General features: G+C 39.8%; 5 protein-coding genes and 2 further genes across 5 annotated transcripts; 3 read left to right on the top strand and 4 right to left on the bottom strand.

The window, feature by feature from the left end:
* Positions 1-504: 504 nt before the first annotated feature.
* On the top strand, positions 505-3,075 carry Ecym_4635 (Zn(II)2Cys6 transcription factor; the record flags this gene model as incomplete). Its single annotated transcript, XM_003646427.1, has 1 exon — positions 505-3,075. The coding sequence occupies one exon, from the start codon at positions 505-507 to the stop codon at positions 3,073-3,075; it is 2,571 nt and encodes an 856-aa protein (XP_003646475.1).
* Positions 3,076-3,128: 53 nt separating this feature from the next.
* ADE2 (phosphoribosylaminoimidazole carboxylase ADE2) lies at positions 3,129-4,850 on the bottom strand (the record flags this gene model as incomplete). Its single annotated transcript, XM_003646426.1, has 1 exon — positions 3,129-4,850. The coding sequence occupies one exon, from the start codon at positions 4,848-4,850 to the stop codon at positions 3,129-3,131; it is 1,722 nt and encodes a 573-aa protein (XP_003646474.1).
* A 490-nt stretch (positions 4,851-5,340) lies between these two features.
* Positions 5,341-8,262, bottom strand: Ecym_4633 (the record flags this gene model as incomplete).
* A 1,222-nt stretch (positions 8,263-9,484) lies between these two features.
* Ecym_4632 lies at positions 9,485-11,146 on the top strand (the record flags this gene model as incomplete).
* A 316-nt stretch (positions 11,147-11,462) lies between these two features.
* COI1 (Coi1p) lies at positions 11,463-11,891 on the bottom strand (the record flags this gene model as incomplete). Its single annotated transcript, XM_003646425.1, has 2 exons — positions 11,463-11,781; positions 11,863-11,891. 2 exons carry the CDS (start codon positions 11,889-11,891, stop codon positions 11,463-11,465), a joined length of 348 nt encoding a protein of 115 aa, XP_003646473.1.
* Positions 11,892-12,539: 648 nt separating this feature from the next.
* Positions 12,540-13,439, top strand: Ecym_4630 (uncharacterized protein; the record flags this gene model as incomplete). The annotated part of the gene is made up of 1 exon (XM_003646424.1): positions 12,540-13,439. The coding sequence occupies one exon, from the start codon at positions 12,540-12,542 to the stop codon at positions 13,437-13,439; it is 900 nt and encodes a 299-aa protein (XP_003646472.1).
* A 48-nt stretch (positions 13,440-13,487) lies between these two features.
* ORT1 (Ort1p) lies at positions 13,488-14,339 on the bottom strand (the record flags this gene model as incomplete). The annotated part of the gene is made up of 1 exon (XM_003646423.1): positions 13,488-14,339. The coding sequence occupies one exon, from the start codon at positions 14,337-14,339 to the stop codon at positions 13,488-13,490; it is 852 nt and encodes a 283-aa protein (XP_003646471.1).
* Positions 14,340-14,514: the final 175 nt, after the last annotated feature.

The raw sequence follows: 14,514 nt of genomic DNA, 5'->3' as shown, positions 1-14,514 counted from the left end.
ACCAGTTTTGGATTACTATTGTTGCAGCTTTTTCATGACTTTAGAAGCTCCTTATAACTGACGTCTGGTGCGGCGAACGCATTTCCGAACGGCGTTCGAAGGAAAAGATCCTGCAAAGTATTAAGACCCCGCACTGAGAGCTTGGCATTTTTGGGAGTAAAATGACTGAGTGGCACTCTAGAAAGAAGCCAAGGGCTTTTTATTCTTCTGCGCAAAATTTAATGGTTGGGTTACGTTGGTTCCTGAAGGTGCAAGAAATGTTGAAGAGATGACCTTCATTCTTTTTCAGCCATTTGTGGGGGGAAGCCATCCCGGCGTTCGTAAGTTAACAGGCTTGCCATTAGAATATTAATTCTATGATGTATCCCTTTAATTTGAGTTCGCAAAAACAAGGCTAAGTTACGTTCTATCTGAAGATATTTAAATAACGAATCCTGATCCATATACGACTTGAAGATTCCGTTTTTAATTGGTGTGGAAAAGCCAAGCATATTTACCCCTATTATGACGCTACTGTTGGGATCAGGCAAGAAAAGGAAGGTTGCAAAAAGAGCCTGTTTGGCCTGTCGTAAAAGAAAGATTCGTTGCGATGGAGAAACCAGGGGGACTGTTGTGGAAGATGGTCAACGTGTTTGCAGTAACTGTGCCAATCATGGTTTAAAGTGCATTTTTGTTCGGTCGCAGAGAGGCGGCAGAAGGATGCCAAGAAAAAAATTACAACATGCAACTTCTGAAAATAAAACATCATGCATTGATAGTAACGATACTAATCGGCAAGGTTATAAAGAGTCTCCGTTCCAAACGTTTAACGCACTGCAAATCGCTAATTTGGATAACTCCAATTGTGTGAGTGTTCCTCGGGAAACACCAGTAATTAATCATGGTCGTACCTCGGCGTCTTTCATTAATTGCGGAGTGACTCAGCTTTCCCACATACAGAGTACCTTTCTTCCACCCCCGATATACCGGCATACTAATTCTCACTTGGGAAATGTAATGCTTCCGCTTCCTCAAAGAGAGCCGCAAACTCAAACTTCTTGGCAGCATGCGCAGTTCGTTTGGCAGCGTGATGCAGGATACCAGCATATATCTTTGTTAAATTTAGAACAACACAATTTATCAAGCCACCGCGGTAGTACCACTCTTCCAAATATTGTGCATCTGTCAGAACAGCGAGCATTGAACTTTAGTTATGAGAGTGCGATACCTTCTCTCACTGGCCCCTTTAATTGCTTACCGCATCCAAATCCTCATGTTCCAGCAGTGGTTGAGAAAGATACAGGTTTGTATCTTGGATTGCCGCCAGACGATATTATGAATCGGCTTATTGATTTGTTTTCAAAATATATTCAGCCTCATTTGAAGGTATTGCCAGACAAGGATAAGCTCCTAAGGAATTTAACCTTTACTCCAAACATTGCTGTTGTTCATGCAATGCTTCTTTCTGCTACGCCATTTGATACTTTAGAAGATAGTTATAATGTGGACTATTTTTGGGATATGGTTATAAAATACTGGCCAAGGTTGGATGGTGTCTTCCCTGTTATTCAGTGTTCACTGCTACTCGGTTATTACTACCTTAAACACAAACGTCGCAATCGAACTGTAGAAGCGATATTTGATAAGTTAATTAGACTTGTTGTCACGGAGAAGGTAGTCAAATGTCTAGAACAAGATATTGAATACCTCGACTTTATCAAAGTTGCTCCACTGCACACGACAAAAATATCTAACTACAATTACTACTTATTGTCTCAGATATTTTATATGATTCAGAAGATAAGGCTTGTATCAAAAAACAGTAACTGGTTGTGCTCTACTTTAGAAGAATTACGGATTGAGAACCTGGAAAGCACATTACTTCCTCTAAGACCAACACTTACACCATTTAGTGTTGAACGTACACTAAACTTTCAGGGCAACATGCAAGAAACTTTAGAATTAGATAATATTGTGTCCTCGATAGAACACCAACTTTGTTTGGCTTACAACAGATGGGTTGAAGGTGGAATATCATCGCATGATTTTGTCACAGTCTTGGGGAAAGTTCAACCCGCAATCAACTCTTCTATCTACAATTATTGTCCCTGCTGCAATACAATGATACTCTCAATACTTGGTTTAAATGTGAAAATGTTGTCTATGGCAATGATTTTCGAATATCTTTCGACAAGCTGTCAAATGATAGGCTACAATAAACTCAAACTATCCATCGATTTAAGGTCACCTTCCATGAATACCCCAACATTAGAATCAATGCAGATGGCTGTATCAGGAGTAATAAATACTTTTGATATTACTACTATGAAACTGCTTTTGTATTATGGCAGTAATCTTTTGGATCTGTTATCTCTATTAGAACTAGCAGAAGGCATTCTTCCTGATATCTCTGTGGGTTTAAAACACCCATACCAAGCGCCACTTAGAGCTGAGACAGTGATAATGTATTCAGGTGTTTCTAAACCAGACCCTCATTCAGCTTCAACTTTTTCAAATCTTCCACACTCTAACCCTCCAACGTCTAAAAACCAAGCTACATACCAGAAATACTGTGGTTATCGATATGAACGGAGAAATCCTCATTGGAACTTTGAACGCGACTGCTTATTCAAGAAGAGAGGTTCCATGTTGAAAAAATCCAATGTTTCTCTACCAACTGATATCTGGAATCAATATCCAGTAATTTTAGACAGTGTTTTAATTGAACTACTTCCTACTTTAATTATTGTGGCTTTTACATTTCACATGTTTCTAAAAGTTTGCCGTGTCGGTTCGGAATGGAAACTCGTTACTTCTAACGGCAATTGCTTATCATTAGATATGGCAACTACTGATGATAACCTTAAACTAATTATTGCAGGATCATTCCCTTTTCACTTAATTCCTGCTGAAGAACTTAATGACCATGTCCTATGCTCTGTATTGGAAAAAATGCTGGAGCATGGAACAATATTTAAAAAACTACAGACTGCAATACAGTTTTTAATATTAAGGGTTGAAAACTCTGACTATGGAAATATTCTAGTTACCAATCTGGAAAAACTAATTCAATTAATAGATCACGTAATTAGATAATAAATTATATTTGTATTACTATTTTTTTCTTTAACTAGCAACGTAAATTGAACTCATTTGTCCAAGTATGCTGCGTATCCTATGGTTTCTAACTTCTCAGCCTTCTCAAGAACCTCCTGCTCTTGTTTCAATAGAAACTGCTGCATCAAATCTTGATATCTTGGCTCACAGGCACCGAGTATTCTAACTGCTAACAAAGCCGCGTTGGTGCTGTTATTAATAGCCACGGTTGCAACAGGAACGCCTCGAGGCATCTGGACAATAGAATGCAAAGAATCTACCCCATCTAACGTAGAACCTTTTACAGGTACACCAATTACAGGTACGGGCGTCATAGCTGCCACCATTCCAGGTAGGTGTGCGGCGCCTCCTGCTCCCGCAATAATTGCCTTTAAGCCTCTTTCGGAAGCTTCAACTGCATATTTGGACATTCTGTGCGGTGTTCTGTGTGCAGATACAATTGTCACTTCGAAAGGCACACCAAACTGAGCCAATATATCACACGCCTTGCTCATGACTGGCAAATCGGAATCAGATCCCATTATGACACCAACTAATGGAGTCAAAGAAGTACCCGGAATTTTGGTGCCGGTTGGAAGATCCTCTGAAATATCTGAAGCTGAATCTGACTCACCGGTTATATATTGTAGCTTTCGTTCCACAGCCTGCATAGAAGATGCAATAATATTGATATGACCTAATTTTCTCTTGGGGCGGGACTCTTTACCGTACAAGTAAACTGAAGCACCCGGGGTTTCTAGAGCACGTCTACACGTCTTCAGCTCTTTGTCTTTTTCAGATGAATCTCCAAGAACATTCAACATGACGACATTCGTGTTAGATGTAGCAAAGGACGAGAAGCCTTTGGGCATTGGTAATCCTAAAATAGCACGGACGTGTGCCTCAAATTGTGAAGTTACACAGCCCTCAATAGTGTAGTGGCCTGAATTATGTGGCCTAGGTGCAATTTCATTAATTAACAAACCCCCATCTTGCAAATAGAACATCTCTACGCCGAAAATACCAGCCCCAGGGAATGATTTAATTGCATCTTCAGCAAGAAGCTTGGCTTTAAATTTCACTGAATCTGGAACCCGAGCAGGAGCATAACATAAGTGACAGATGTTCTCTCGATGAATAGTTTCAACCACAGGGTATGAGTGAACCTGTCCATCAATCGTTCTTACAATCATCACAGCAAGTTCCATGCTAAATGGTGCCCACTTCTCTGCATATAATGATCTGTCCCCTAATAATTGTAAGGCTTCTCCAATCCGATCTTTACTGTCCACTACGAAATTACCCCTACCGTCATATGCAAGCCTCTTAGCTTTCAACATATAGGGATACCCAAACTTACGGCCAACTTCTTCAAGAGCCTTAACGGACGCATCGGAAATCTCAATAGATTCACTCACCGCAATACCATTCTTAATAAGGTGCTCTTTCTGTGTGAACTTATCCTGTATCAACCTGATAGTCTGTGGCGTAGGGTATATCTCTAATTTAGGATGTTTAATCTGCAATGTTTCTAGTGTTTTCACATCTACATGTTCTATTTCCACTGTTAATACATCACAACGTTGGGCAACCCTCGCAATAGCATCTGCATTGTTATAAGAACCATCTACGTGAGCACCAACTGCATTTATCTGTTTGGCAGAAGAATTAGGCCCATCTAGAATAACCGTTTTAACGTTTAATCTGTTGGCTGCCTCTACAATCATCCTCCCGAGCTGACCTCCACCCAAAATACCAATTGTCCTCTGATCCATCTTTAGAACCCTTTTTCGCCGCAAGCTATTGAAGTCGAACCTTCTGTATTCAACTCTTACGACTTGTGGCACAAGCAATGGCCTTTACTTCACAAATATATAATAAAATTAGTTCGAGATGCTCGAGGGAACTCTCGAGCAAATCCGTAGACAATTAAGAAAGCAGAGTCAAATTTCAAATCATCGAAAACGAATAAAATGGTCAGATATTAGAAACAGCCCAGTACAGTTTTATTTAGACAGACCTTACCGCACACATACAGATATATGATATATATATATATATAAATACTTGGTATTAAGAAAGATTAGACAAAAGCAAATATTGAAAATGGCGCTACAAAGAACGACAGAAGGAAACATGCGATTGATCATATCAGATAATTATAGAACAGTTTTGAACTAAAGAAGCCCTCCTTCAGCTCTTCGCTTGGCGCCGGATATCCCGTAGAATCAAGTCCATCCGATCCCTATTAAAGGCACTATATATTTAACACGTTTCATTTATGGTGGTCTTATTAGAGATGTTACGCGGATGGTCAATCCGAGTTACTTTAAATTCAGATTTTGAAACGAGTTCTAACTTTGATAAAGGTTCCACTATATTCAGTACAGACTGGGTAGTGTTCCTAAGATTTTGGTTCTCATCTTCAGCTGATTTCTGTTTTTTAGAAATCATTTGCAATTCTTGCAGTAGATCGTGCCTGTTTGGTGTTAATTTGGTTTCAGAGTTCGTAGTCTTTGGGGAAGGCGAAACTACGGCAGCTTCAGCACTAATTGAATCAGCACTTGCATCGAACGTTGCTTTGGTTGGAGAATCATCCGCGTTATTTGCAGCCCCTGGTCTTGTTGCGTAGATCTCTGGGAAGTGTTCTCTTTTTAATGCATGATATGTTACTGGAAACATTGGATTTAGCTTTTTATTAATAAGCATAGAACCTATGTGATGTTTTTCAATTCTCATCAATAATCTGACTGTTAATTTTTTTATCCTGTCAATAATGCTAGTAACATCCTGCATGCTGCTGGTGAAAGACATAGAACTGTCTTTCACTGAATGGACAGATTCACTATCGCAGTAATTCTCATAAATACTTGAAATCGCTGACAGATTACCATCTGACTGAGAAGCACTTGAATCATGTTTGGATTTGGTATTAGAGGTTTGTTTACTTCTGTTAGTTCTTGGGGTGGAAAGGATTGAGTTGGAAGGCGCCGAATGCAAACTGGATGCTGCATCGCTTAGAGTTGTATCCAACAGAGGACTAATTAATAAAGGGGTAAAACACCAGACTTAAACCTTTGTCCAAAGAAAAAATAATCAATTACGTTTGTCTGTCCGTAACATAATCCATCGAGAGCCTCTGTGTGTTTCATCTCATGTCTTAAGACACGGGTTAAATTGATCTTGGAGAAGTCTGTATGAGCTAAATCAAAAGGTTCGAAAGGATGCGTCAAGGGGTAATTCAAGCACACATTTAAAAACTTACCCATGTTTGTTTTATTCACAGACATAAATTTGTATAAATTTTTCAAATGATCGTGAAGTTTCATTTAGTATACGCTTCATTACCTCTCTTGGTTGAGTTTTAGGGAAGAACACAGCTTGTAAACAAGATTCCAAGTCATACAACAGCCTTATAACTTTTAGTGAACTATACTCGAAAAACTCTGGAAACATAACAAAATCTTTGTAGGTTAACATGTATTCATCTTTCAGTAACATTTCAATTGAAGATGTGGATTCATGATTCAACTTTCTAAAAAGATGAATCAGTTGTAGGATAATAACTCTTTTAAAAACGTTCAATACCGTCTGGTTATCATGCTGTTGAAGTACTATATATTGAATAAACTTTAACAACAACCCCATTTTGGAAGGCTCGTTTCTTAATATCACATTTGGATGGTTGTTCTTATTGAAGATTTTCATTAAAAGTTCACTGCTCCTATTCCCAGTGGTGTGGGATCCGCTGGAACTTGGCACAGTCGTAGAAGAAGGAGGCGGTGTTTTCTGCGAATGGAGAGAACCACGATCCAAATCATAATAAAAGTCCCAGACGTCTTTTTGCATTTCAAATATCGGATTCGAAACACCTATAATTGAGAAAAAGTTGCCAGATTTCTGAACTGAAAACTCGTTACGTAGCTCATCAATCATCGATATATCCATATATGGAAATATTATAACCAAAGAGTTATGAAAGTAGTGATCGTCGAATGCGCTAATAAAGTTGGATAATGCGAGGACAAACTGACACAAACTATCCTTCGTCAAATTTGTTGAATTAACTATCAATCTCCAAGAAGGATCAGACCTCGGCAGCTGAGCAATTTTTGGAATAAATTCAGTCAAAAACTTTAACACATGATCCTTGTAGTTAATGTTTAGTTTAATAGCATTATATTTTATAAGGTCAACCTGTAAAGGGATCTTTGTAAAATGAGATGGCAATACACTAGGAATAAATGAATCAAAGTGATACACCATGCAACCTTGCTTGAAGGTGATGGAGTTACCGTTTTGATCCCTTTCAGGCAATTCTTCCAGCCTGAGAATCTTCTTCAAAGATTTTTCTTTTAGATCAAAGATTTCATTAATAATATCTTCATTATTGATGGAATTCAATATATTTTGAAGAACTTTGTTTGAGTGAATACGATTCATTAAGGATAGATCCAGACTATTAATCATATTAAAGCATTCCACAAGAATCTGAATATTCGGGGTCTTAATATATTCACCTAATGTCATCATTAGAAGCGGCTTGAAAATAAAAAAATTCTGAAGCAGCGATCCCACCGCAACAGACTTTATAATAGCTCCACGCTCATTGCTGGTGTCAATTTTAGCATGAACCACATTAATGAAAAACAAAGGGATCTCCTTTAACTGTATTGGAATGGATTGACCACTGGAACTACTTGCACTTTCATCTTCTTCCAAGATCACCGACTCCAGTCGTGATGGCGAACGCGGAAACCGACCAGCAGAATCATTGGAATATTTGACTGGGCTTCTTCCTTGATCAGAGGGGAACAACAGAAAAGATTGGGTATACCTATCTTTGTATAATATAAAAGTTGTGAAGTCTGACTCACCAGGTTTATTCTCTATGCCATTCGGAATCATAAGACCAGCTAAGTTTGACAAAGAAGAATTCACATTCTTAAATCCTGGCAAATTCTTGGGATACTGGTGCTTAATAACAGGGCCTTGCTTGTTGTCAAACTCTGCAGAAATAATATACTCAACATTATTAACAACCCCATTAGGTGAACTCAATGGAGAAACCCGCTTGTAAAACCCACGCTGGATAACATGTGGCTTTTGAAGACCCTTAGTCTCTTCACTAGCGCGCCGCATCTGCACCTGTAGGCTACTCCTGTTAGGCGATTTACGTTTCAACATCCCGTATTGTAACCGACCTCTCTATACTTTCCTAACTATCTACAATCTCAGGGACTCGCACAATTATTATTAAATCTAACCCTGAAGAAGGTTCTCTGAAACAAATAATCTCCCCCTCTAGGTACCTAATTGTTGCAAATTATCTATTGTTGCAACTAGGAATGCAACAGCCAGCTACACAGAACAAATTTCAAAAAAAAAAATCCCTAGCTGGAAGGAAGAGCAGGAGAAATGATGAGAAAACCTAAAAACGAGCAGCAGCAAATACCACAACTATAGTAATAGTTATCTTTCAAATTGAAAACTAAAAGACAAAATAAAAGAAAACAAAGCCGAAACCTCCGCTTTCGATCCAAAAAGCCTATAACAGATCCCTATTTCTTGAATTACCCTTCGACAACCCAACTCCAAAGCTTCTTAAAACCCTCCTAATACTCTCTACAGTAATCGCTGCTCTGTAATTCAACTACGTCCCCAAAGAATTCGACTGGCTCAAAAAGTAAACTTTCCTATAATAAAGGCGGGATGACCTTTTTCCCACGACTTGTATGTAATATGCGATCTCAAACAACAAACAAAACAAAAACTTTTTTTTCTTCCTGAAAACAATCGAACCTTTAATTGCCAAATCTTAAAAATCGAAAACTTTCTCTCTAAATAATGGTAGGTAGATCCCAGTATTGGATATTAAACCTACGCCTGTTTCACAATTACTCCCTGTGATGATAGGTGTTCCTTTCGTTGCCAGACAACGATCATGTGCTTGACACTGTCTCAACACTAATCATGTGGCACGCTACCGTTACCCGACTTTCTATCACGTGACCATAATGTTACCCTGGTTTAGTCACGTGTTTATTACCCGGCCTTTATGATGAGATTTTAAAAATTCGCCGCGTGGCGACTTTATTGGAAACAGTATATATATATAGCGAACCACCGGTTTTTTTTTCTCCCACCTTAACGCAACATTTTTCGTCCGTTTTCAGTGGCAAAAACGGAGAAATTGTTCAGAGAAACTATCTAATATAGCAGGCAGGAAAGCTATCAAGTGTTGCTTGGTTTTACTGTTTTTTTGTTTATTCTAATTCGCCCTCACATACTATAATTTTAAAGTAAAGAGCTCAATTTTATTTTTGATCTCTTCCAGATTAGATATAATAAGTTTAAGCAACTTTCAGGAAAGAAAAAGGGCATCTTTTTAAAACAAAATTTAACGAAAATGTCAGCTAATTTAGATAGAGCTCTCGATGAAATTATTGATTCGCAAAAGAAGAGGGTAGTTAGAAAGCCTACCAAGAATGCTCCAAGAAAGGTTTCGAAGAATGTGAATGTGAGTCGTCACAGGGGTGCGGCTGCGGTCGGTGTGAGGAAACCAGTTATCTCTATGGAGAAGGCGGCCAGTGTATTGGAGGCGGCGTATGCTACTAAGGTTAACGTTGAAGGGTTACCAAGAGATATCAAGGAGGATGCTGTTAGAGTATGTTAAACCTTTAGAAATTGATTTATCGTTGGATGAAGGGAGAAAAAAAGTGGGTTCTTTTGCGGGCGTTTGCCTATGATTGACCTCTCTTATATTATGGAAGGGGGATGGTTTTTGATGGCGAAGCGCGTTTTGTCGGAGAATAAAAGTTGATATAGATATGGCACGTGGTTTTTCTTTTTCAACTTTTTGGTATGTGGCTGGGTTTAATCGCTTATCAAGGAAAGGAACGAGCAATGTTATTTTGGGATCCACCAACTTCATTTGCCTGGAAGTCTGAGCTCATAAACTGATGGGCTTTTTGGTTTCACTTCGCTCTATCCTACTGTGTGTTGCTGCCGCTGCACTACATGAGGGCTTTATCTTGGGGAGCAATTCAGTTTGTTATCGTCAAAGAAAAAAAGAGAAGCAGGGGGAATATTATGGAGGCTTGTAGTTTAAATCGTAGAATCCGTTCTATCTTTTGAAGGTTGCATAAGGAATTCAATATGTTGGGGGCTCCATTTAGGAGCGCCCTTTATTTCTATTTTACAGTCCTCGATAAATTTCCCTTTGAAGGAGCAAGAAATGTAAGGTGGTGGTCTGACCAAATATAATGGTTCTCATGTACAATTTGCCTACTTGTATAGAGGACAATAAATTTCCTAGGTTGCCTAATGAAACCCATACTCAAAAACGGAAGAAAAGGAAGTGAATATCTGTAATGGAAGTTGCAGGTTTAATAAGTAAGACACTCGGTGCGTTGCCCTTGCCTCCCGATATTTTTTTATTTGCTTATTGTTTTGGTTACCCACTTGCATGAAGCATTTTTTGCATTTTATTTTATCTTCACTATACCCGTGCCATCGTGGTGGGGCAGATAAGACATTAATTATTTGGGAATGGCCAAAAGATATTTCCCTCCCTCCCTGATATAATTGGGATGATTTTTTTTTCTCTGTAGGATTTTCCAGGCGGTTTTGACATGATGAGATAGTAAACTAACTTTTTTTTCACAGGATTTTTTTTAGAACCAGTATTGGTGGTTTGCAGAGAGTCTTGTTGAGTTACAGCGAAAGAGGTAACTCTACTGGAATGGCTACTTTGACTTTTGTCAGTGCTGAAAAGGCTCGTGAGGCTGTTCAGAAATTTAACGGTGCCCCAATCGATGGGGGTAAGTCTAAGTTGAGGTTGAACTTAATTGTAGACCCAACCAGGAAACCATTATCGGCAAGGATTGCCCCTATTAACAAGGGCAAAGAAAGACCAAGAAGGTCTCCTCCTGTTAAGAGAGACATTAGAGCTCCAACGAAGAAGGCTGCAGTTGCAAAGCCTCAAAAGAGAAAACCTAGACCTCAAAAGAAATCATTAGAGCAGTTGGACCAGGAAATGGCTGATTACTTTGAGGAATCCAAGAAATGATGATGGTGATGATAATGTCGTCTTTCTCGTCTTGAAATTTGTGGAGGCGAGGTGCTCCACCGTATTGTATCATTATTGGAAATTACTGGTTAATTGTATGTACTTGTGAGCCTGAAACCTTCTTCTATATGCCTTAAGAATAATATTGTACAAACCGTCTAGGTTTATCAAAAAATAGAACAAAAGCAGGACAGTACGTAAGCACCATTTAGTTGAACGGTTTGGGCCAGATAACGCCAGTTATAATAAATAGTAATATTTACAGGTAGATTGCATACAGCAATGATATTTACTTCAGTCGTATTTATGTCCTTGCTTACTTGGTGTTGTCATCGTCCGCACCCCGCCGCCTATCGAGGAAACCAAGTCTGTCACCACCTTTCCTGCTCTTATAAGACAGACCAGCGCCTTCAAACTCACTTTTCCGACTCCTCTCGTTGCTCTTACCCTGCTCCAACGGGAAGCCAGGCTTAACCTTGGCTAAATTACTATAATAGTCCCCCTCCTCCTTACCAGCATCTTCGTCCGTATCACGAGCATGTGGACGGAAATTATTATCTCTCCTCTGACGAATAACTGTTTTGGTCACTACCACTGAAAGAATAGCGGCTCCGGACAGGTAGAGAACAGTCTGTCTGTGCTTCATTTGTTAGTAATCCATAACTAATGAATGTTTCTTGGGATTCCGCTACCAGCTGCTCACACTGCATACTTACCCAATGTTGGCAAATGGATTAATGCTCATATCAGTTTCTTTCAAATTTAGTAACTTAACCTGCTGCCAGCACAGCAGAATATGTAATAGAGTGATTCAAATGATTTTTCGTTTCAACCAGCGACCAGGATGAGAGGGATCATTGATATAATTAATGGATTCTCTCCGCGCTCTTTCTTTCTTCGAGAAAGATCACAATGGACGTTGCATCACGGAAACGCTCGAGTCTGAGGCTGCTGCAGCCAGGCTCCCCATTAGGGAAGGAGCACGGCTCGAGGAAATTTCGACGGAAACTATACAAATCTAAAATATTCCCTGTTTGAGGAGCAGTATGGTGGGTGACGCATGTATATGACGGTTAGGCCGGCAAAAGCAATCTGGCAATGTTTCAAAAGCATGTTTTCTTTTTGCTCAGAACTGGTACAACAAATACGAATAATCTCCAAAGGGTACACGGATATATGGAACAAAGCAATATGCCGAATGATTTAGAGTTAAATTTCGCTTTTGTAATCTTTTCTCCGCAAATCTACATATCGATTGATATAAATACAGTAGTTTAATAAGTCACATAGATAGTTTGAATGTGCACTAGGGGGTTTTTTGTAATGTCGATGCAGTAGTTCTTTATTGAATATTAGGTACCCCGGAACATATCAGAAGCATCCAAAAAGAGGCATGAAAGCTGTGGAGGTTGATGAACTAGCGCATGCAGTGGCAGGTGCTGGCGGTGGTGCCCTTTCAATGGCTTTAACAATGCCTTTGGTAACAATCGCTACAAGGTTGCAGGTTAAGGACGACTCCGCAGAGCAAGCAGGCATATGTGAAAAAGTCAAAGAAATATACCGTAAGGAAGGTATTACGGGGTTTTATTCAGGACTTGAGAGTGCGATGTACGGAATGGCGTTGACGAGCTTTATTTACTACTATTTTTACGAGGTAACTTCCAGAGCCACGATGAGAGTCCGTAAAAAGGAGCGTTTAGGTACTTTGGATTCAATGTTCTCTGGGACAATTGCAGGGTCTATGACGGCAATTGCTTCAAATCCAATATGGGTGGTCAACACTAGGATGATGGTGGCCAAGTCTGATAGAAGTACGTTTTCTGTATTTTTGGATATACTGCAGAACGATGGGTTTTTGACTTTATTCAATGGGTTGAAGCCTGCGTTGGTGTTAGTCGCCAATCCGATTATCCAGTATACGGTGTTTGAACAACTCAAGAACTTCTTGCTGGAGATAAATAACAAGGAGGTTTTGGCTCCATCGTGGGCGTTTCTCTTGGGCGCAATTGGTAAACTGGCCGCTACGGGAGTTACGTATCCGTATATCATATTGAAAACCAGGATGCATTTGGCTAAAGGTGAGAAAAAGGCCAGTAACATGTGGGAATTAGCATTACAGACCATGAAGAAGGAAGGGTTTAGCGGATTTTACCACGGGATAGGCGTTAAGTTGATCCAAAGTATTTTTACTGCCGCTTTCTTGTTCTATTTCAAGGAGGGATTGGTCATATGGTCTGTGAGAGTTTTACGTCTGTTCCGCAGGTATAACCAGCGAATAAAAAATTATTTGTAGGTAGTACTTACTTACTCACATGCGATCTAATGTAGTAATATAAATATGTCATCTGCTAGAAGATAGGTGTTCGTAAGTGTAAAAGACGACAGCGTTTGCTGGCATGGCCCTTATTAATGTGATGCCAATTCCACGATAAAATCCTTTGGCGCCATATTTTTTAAGCACCAAAAGCACAGCAGGTGACAACCCAATGTGCTCTGTCTGCATCACTGATTTGATTGTATCCACCGGGAATACACAGGCGTTAAAACTGACACCAGCACTGGCGCCTGAAACCAGCAATCCCTGTGTCGGAACCCTACCATCCTCTCGTGTAGATGCAAACCAATTCTTTAAAGTCTCATACGTCGTGAACCACACAGCACCACCAACCGTCTCTCTGATAAATGTGCTTGATTGGCCTCGCCACATGCCTTGGAGCCCATTTTGTCTGATGACGGACTTTATTGTCGACCAGATCGCGTCGTAAGACTTTGAGTCTTTCCTGAGATTAGACACTTGCAACTTGCACTTCACCAATTCTACAGGTGTAAGCACAAAACTTGCCCATGCCCCAGCAAACGCACCGGCCAATGCCACTTTAGTGGTACTCCCATATTCTATGTTAGTAGTATCTATCGCTTGTATTGCTTTATTAAATGATACAAACAGCACTGCATTTTCCAGAAAAGCACCGACCAAAGGTGAGCCTAACCCTTGATAAAACCCCCTCCATACGCCTTCATTTTTATAAGTATATCTAATGCACGACAACGCAGACGGAAATACATGTACCGGCTGTGTCTGCAACCGAACTTTAACTGTATCAAACGGATATTCCACCACCTTCCCCACTGCTCCTGCTATACCGCCCGACAGTATATCATGATATGCATTCGGAGAGCGTTCTGGATCCATAATAGACTCTTCAACAATCCCTCTAAACGGCCACAATTACTGCTGGATGCTAATTGATACTACCTGCATTGCCTCTTCCTTCATCCATCGCCGCTTTTTAAAAGCTCACAACAACCACAGTATATAATCTGCAGGCCTAGTGACTACATTGTACAGAGGCAATTTGTCATAAATT

Source organism: Eremothecium cymbalariae, chromosome 4 (assembly GCF_000235365.1).
Source record: "Eremothecium cymbalariae DBVPG#7215 chromosome 4, complete sequence".
NCBI classification, from domain to species: domain Eukaryota; kingdom Fungi; phylum Ascomycota; class Saccharomycetes; order Saccharomycetales; family Saccharomycetaceae; genus Eremothecium; species Eremothecium cymbalariae.
Note: the sequence above shows the minus strand (reverse complement) of the source record. Positions and strands in the feature narration are given on the sequence as shown.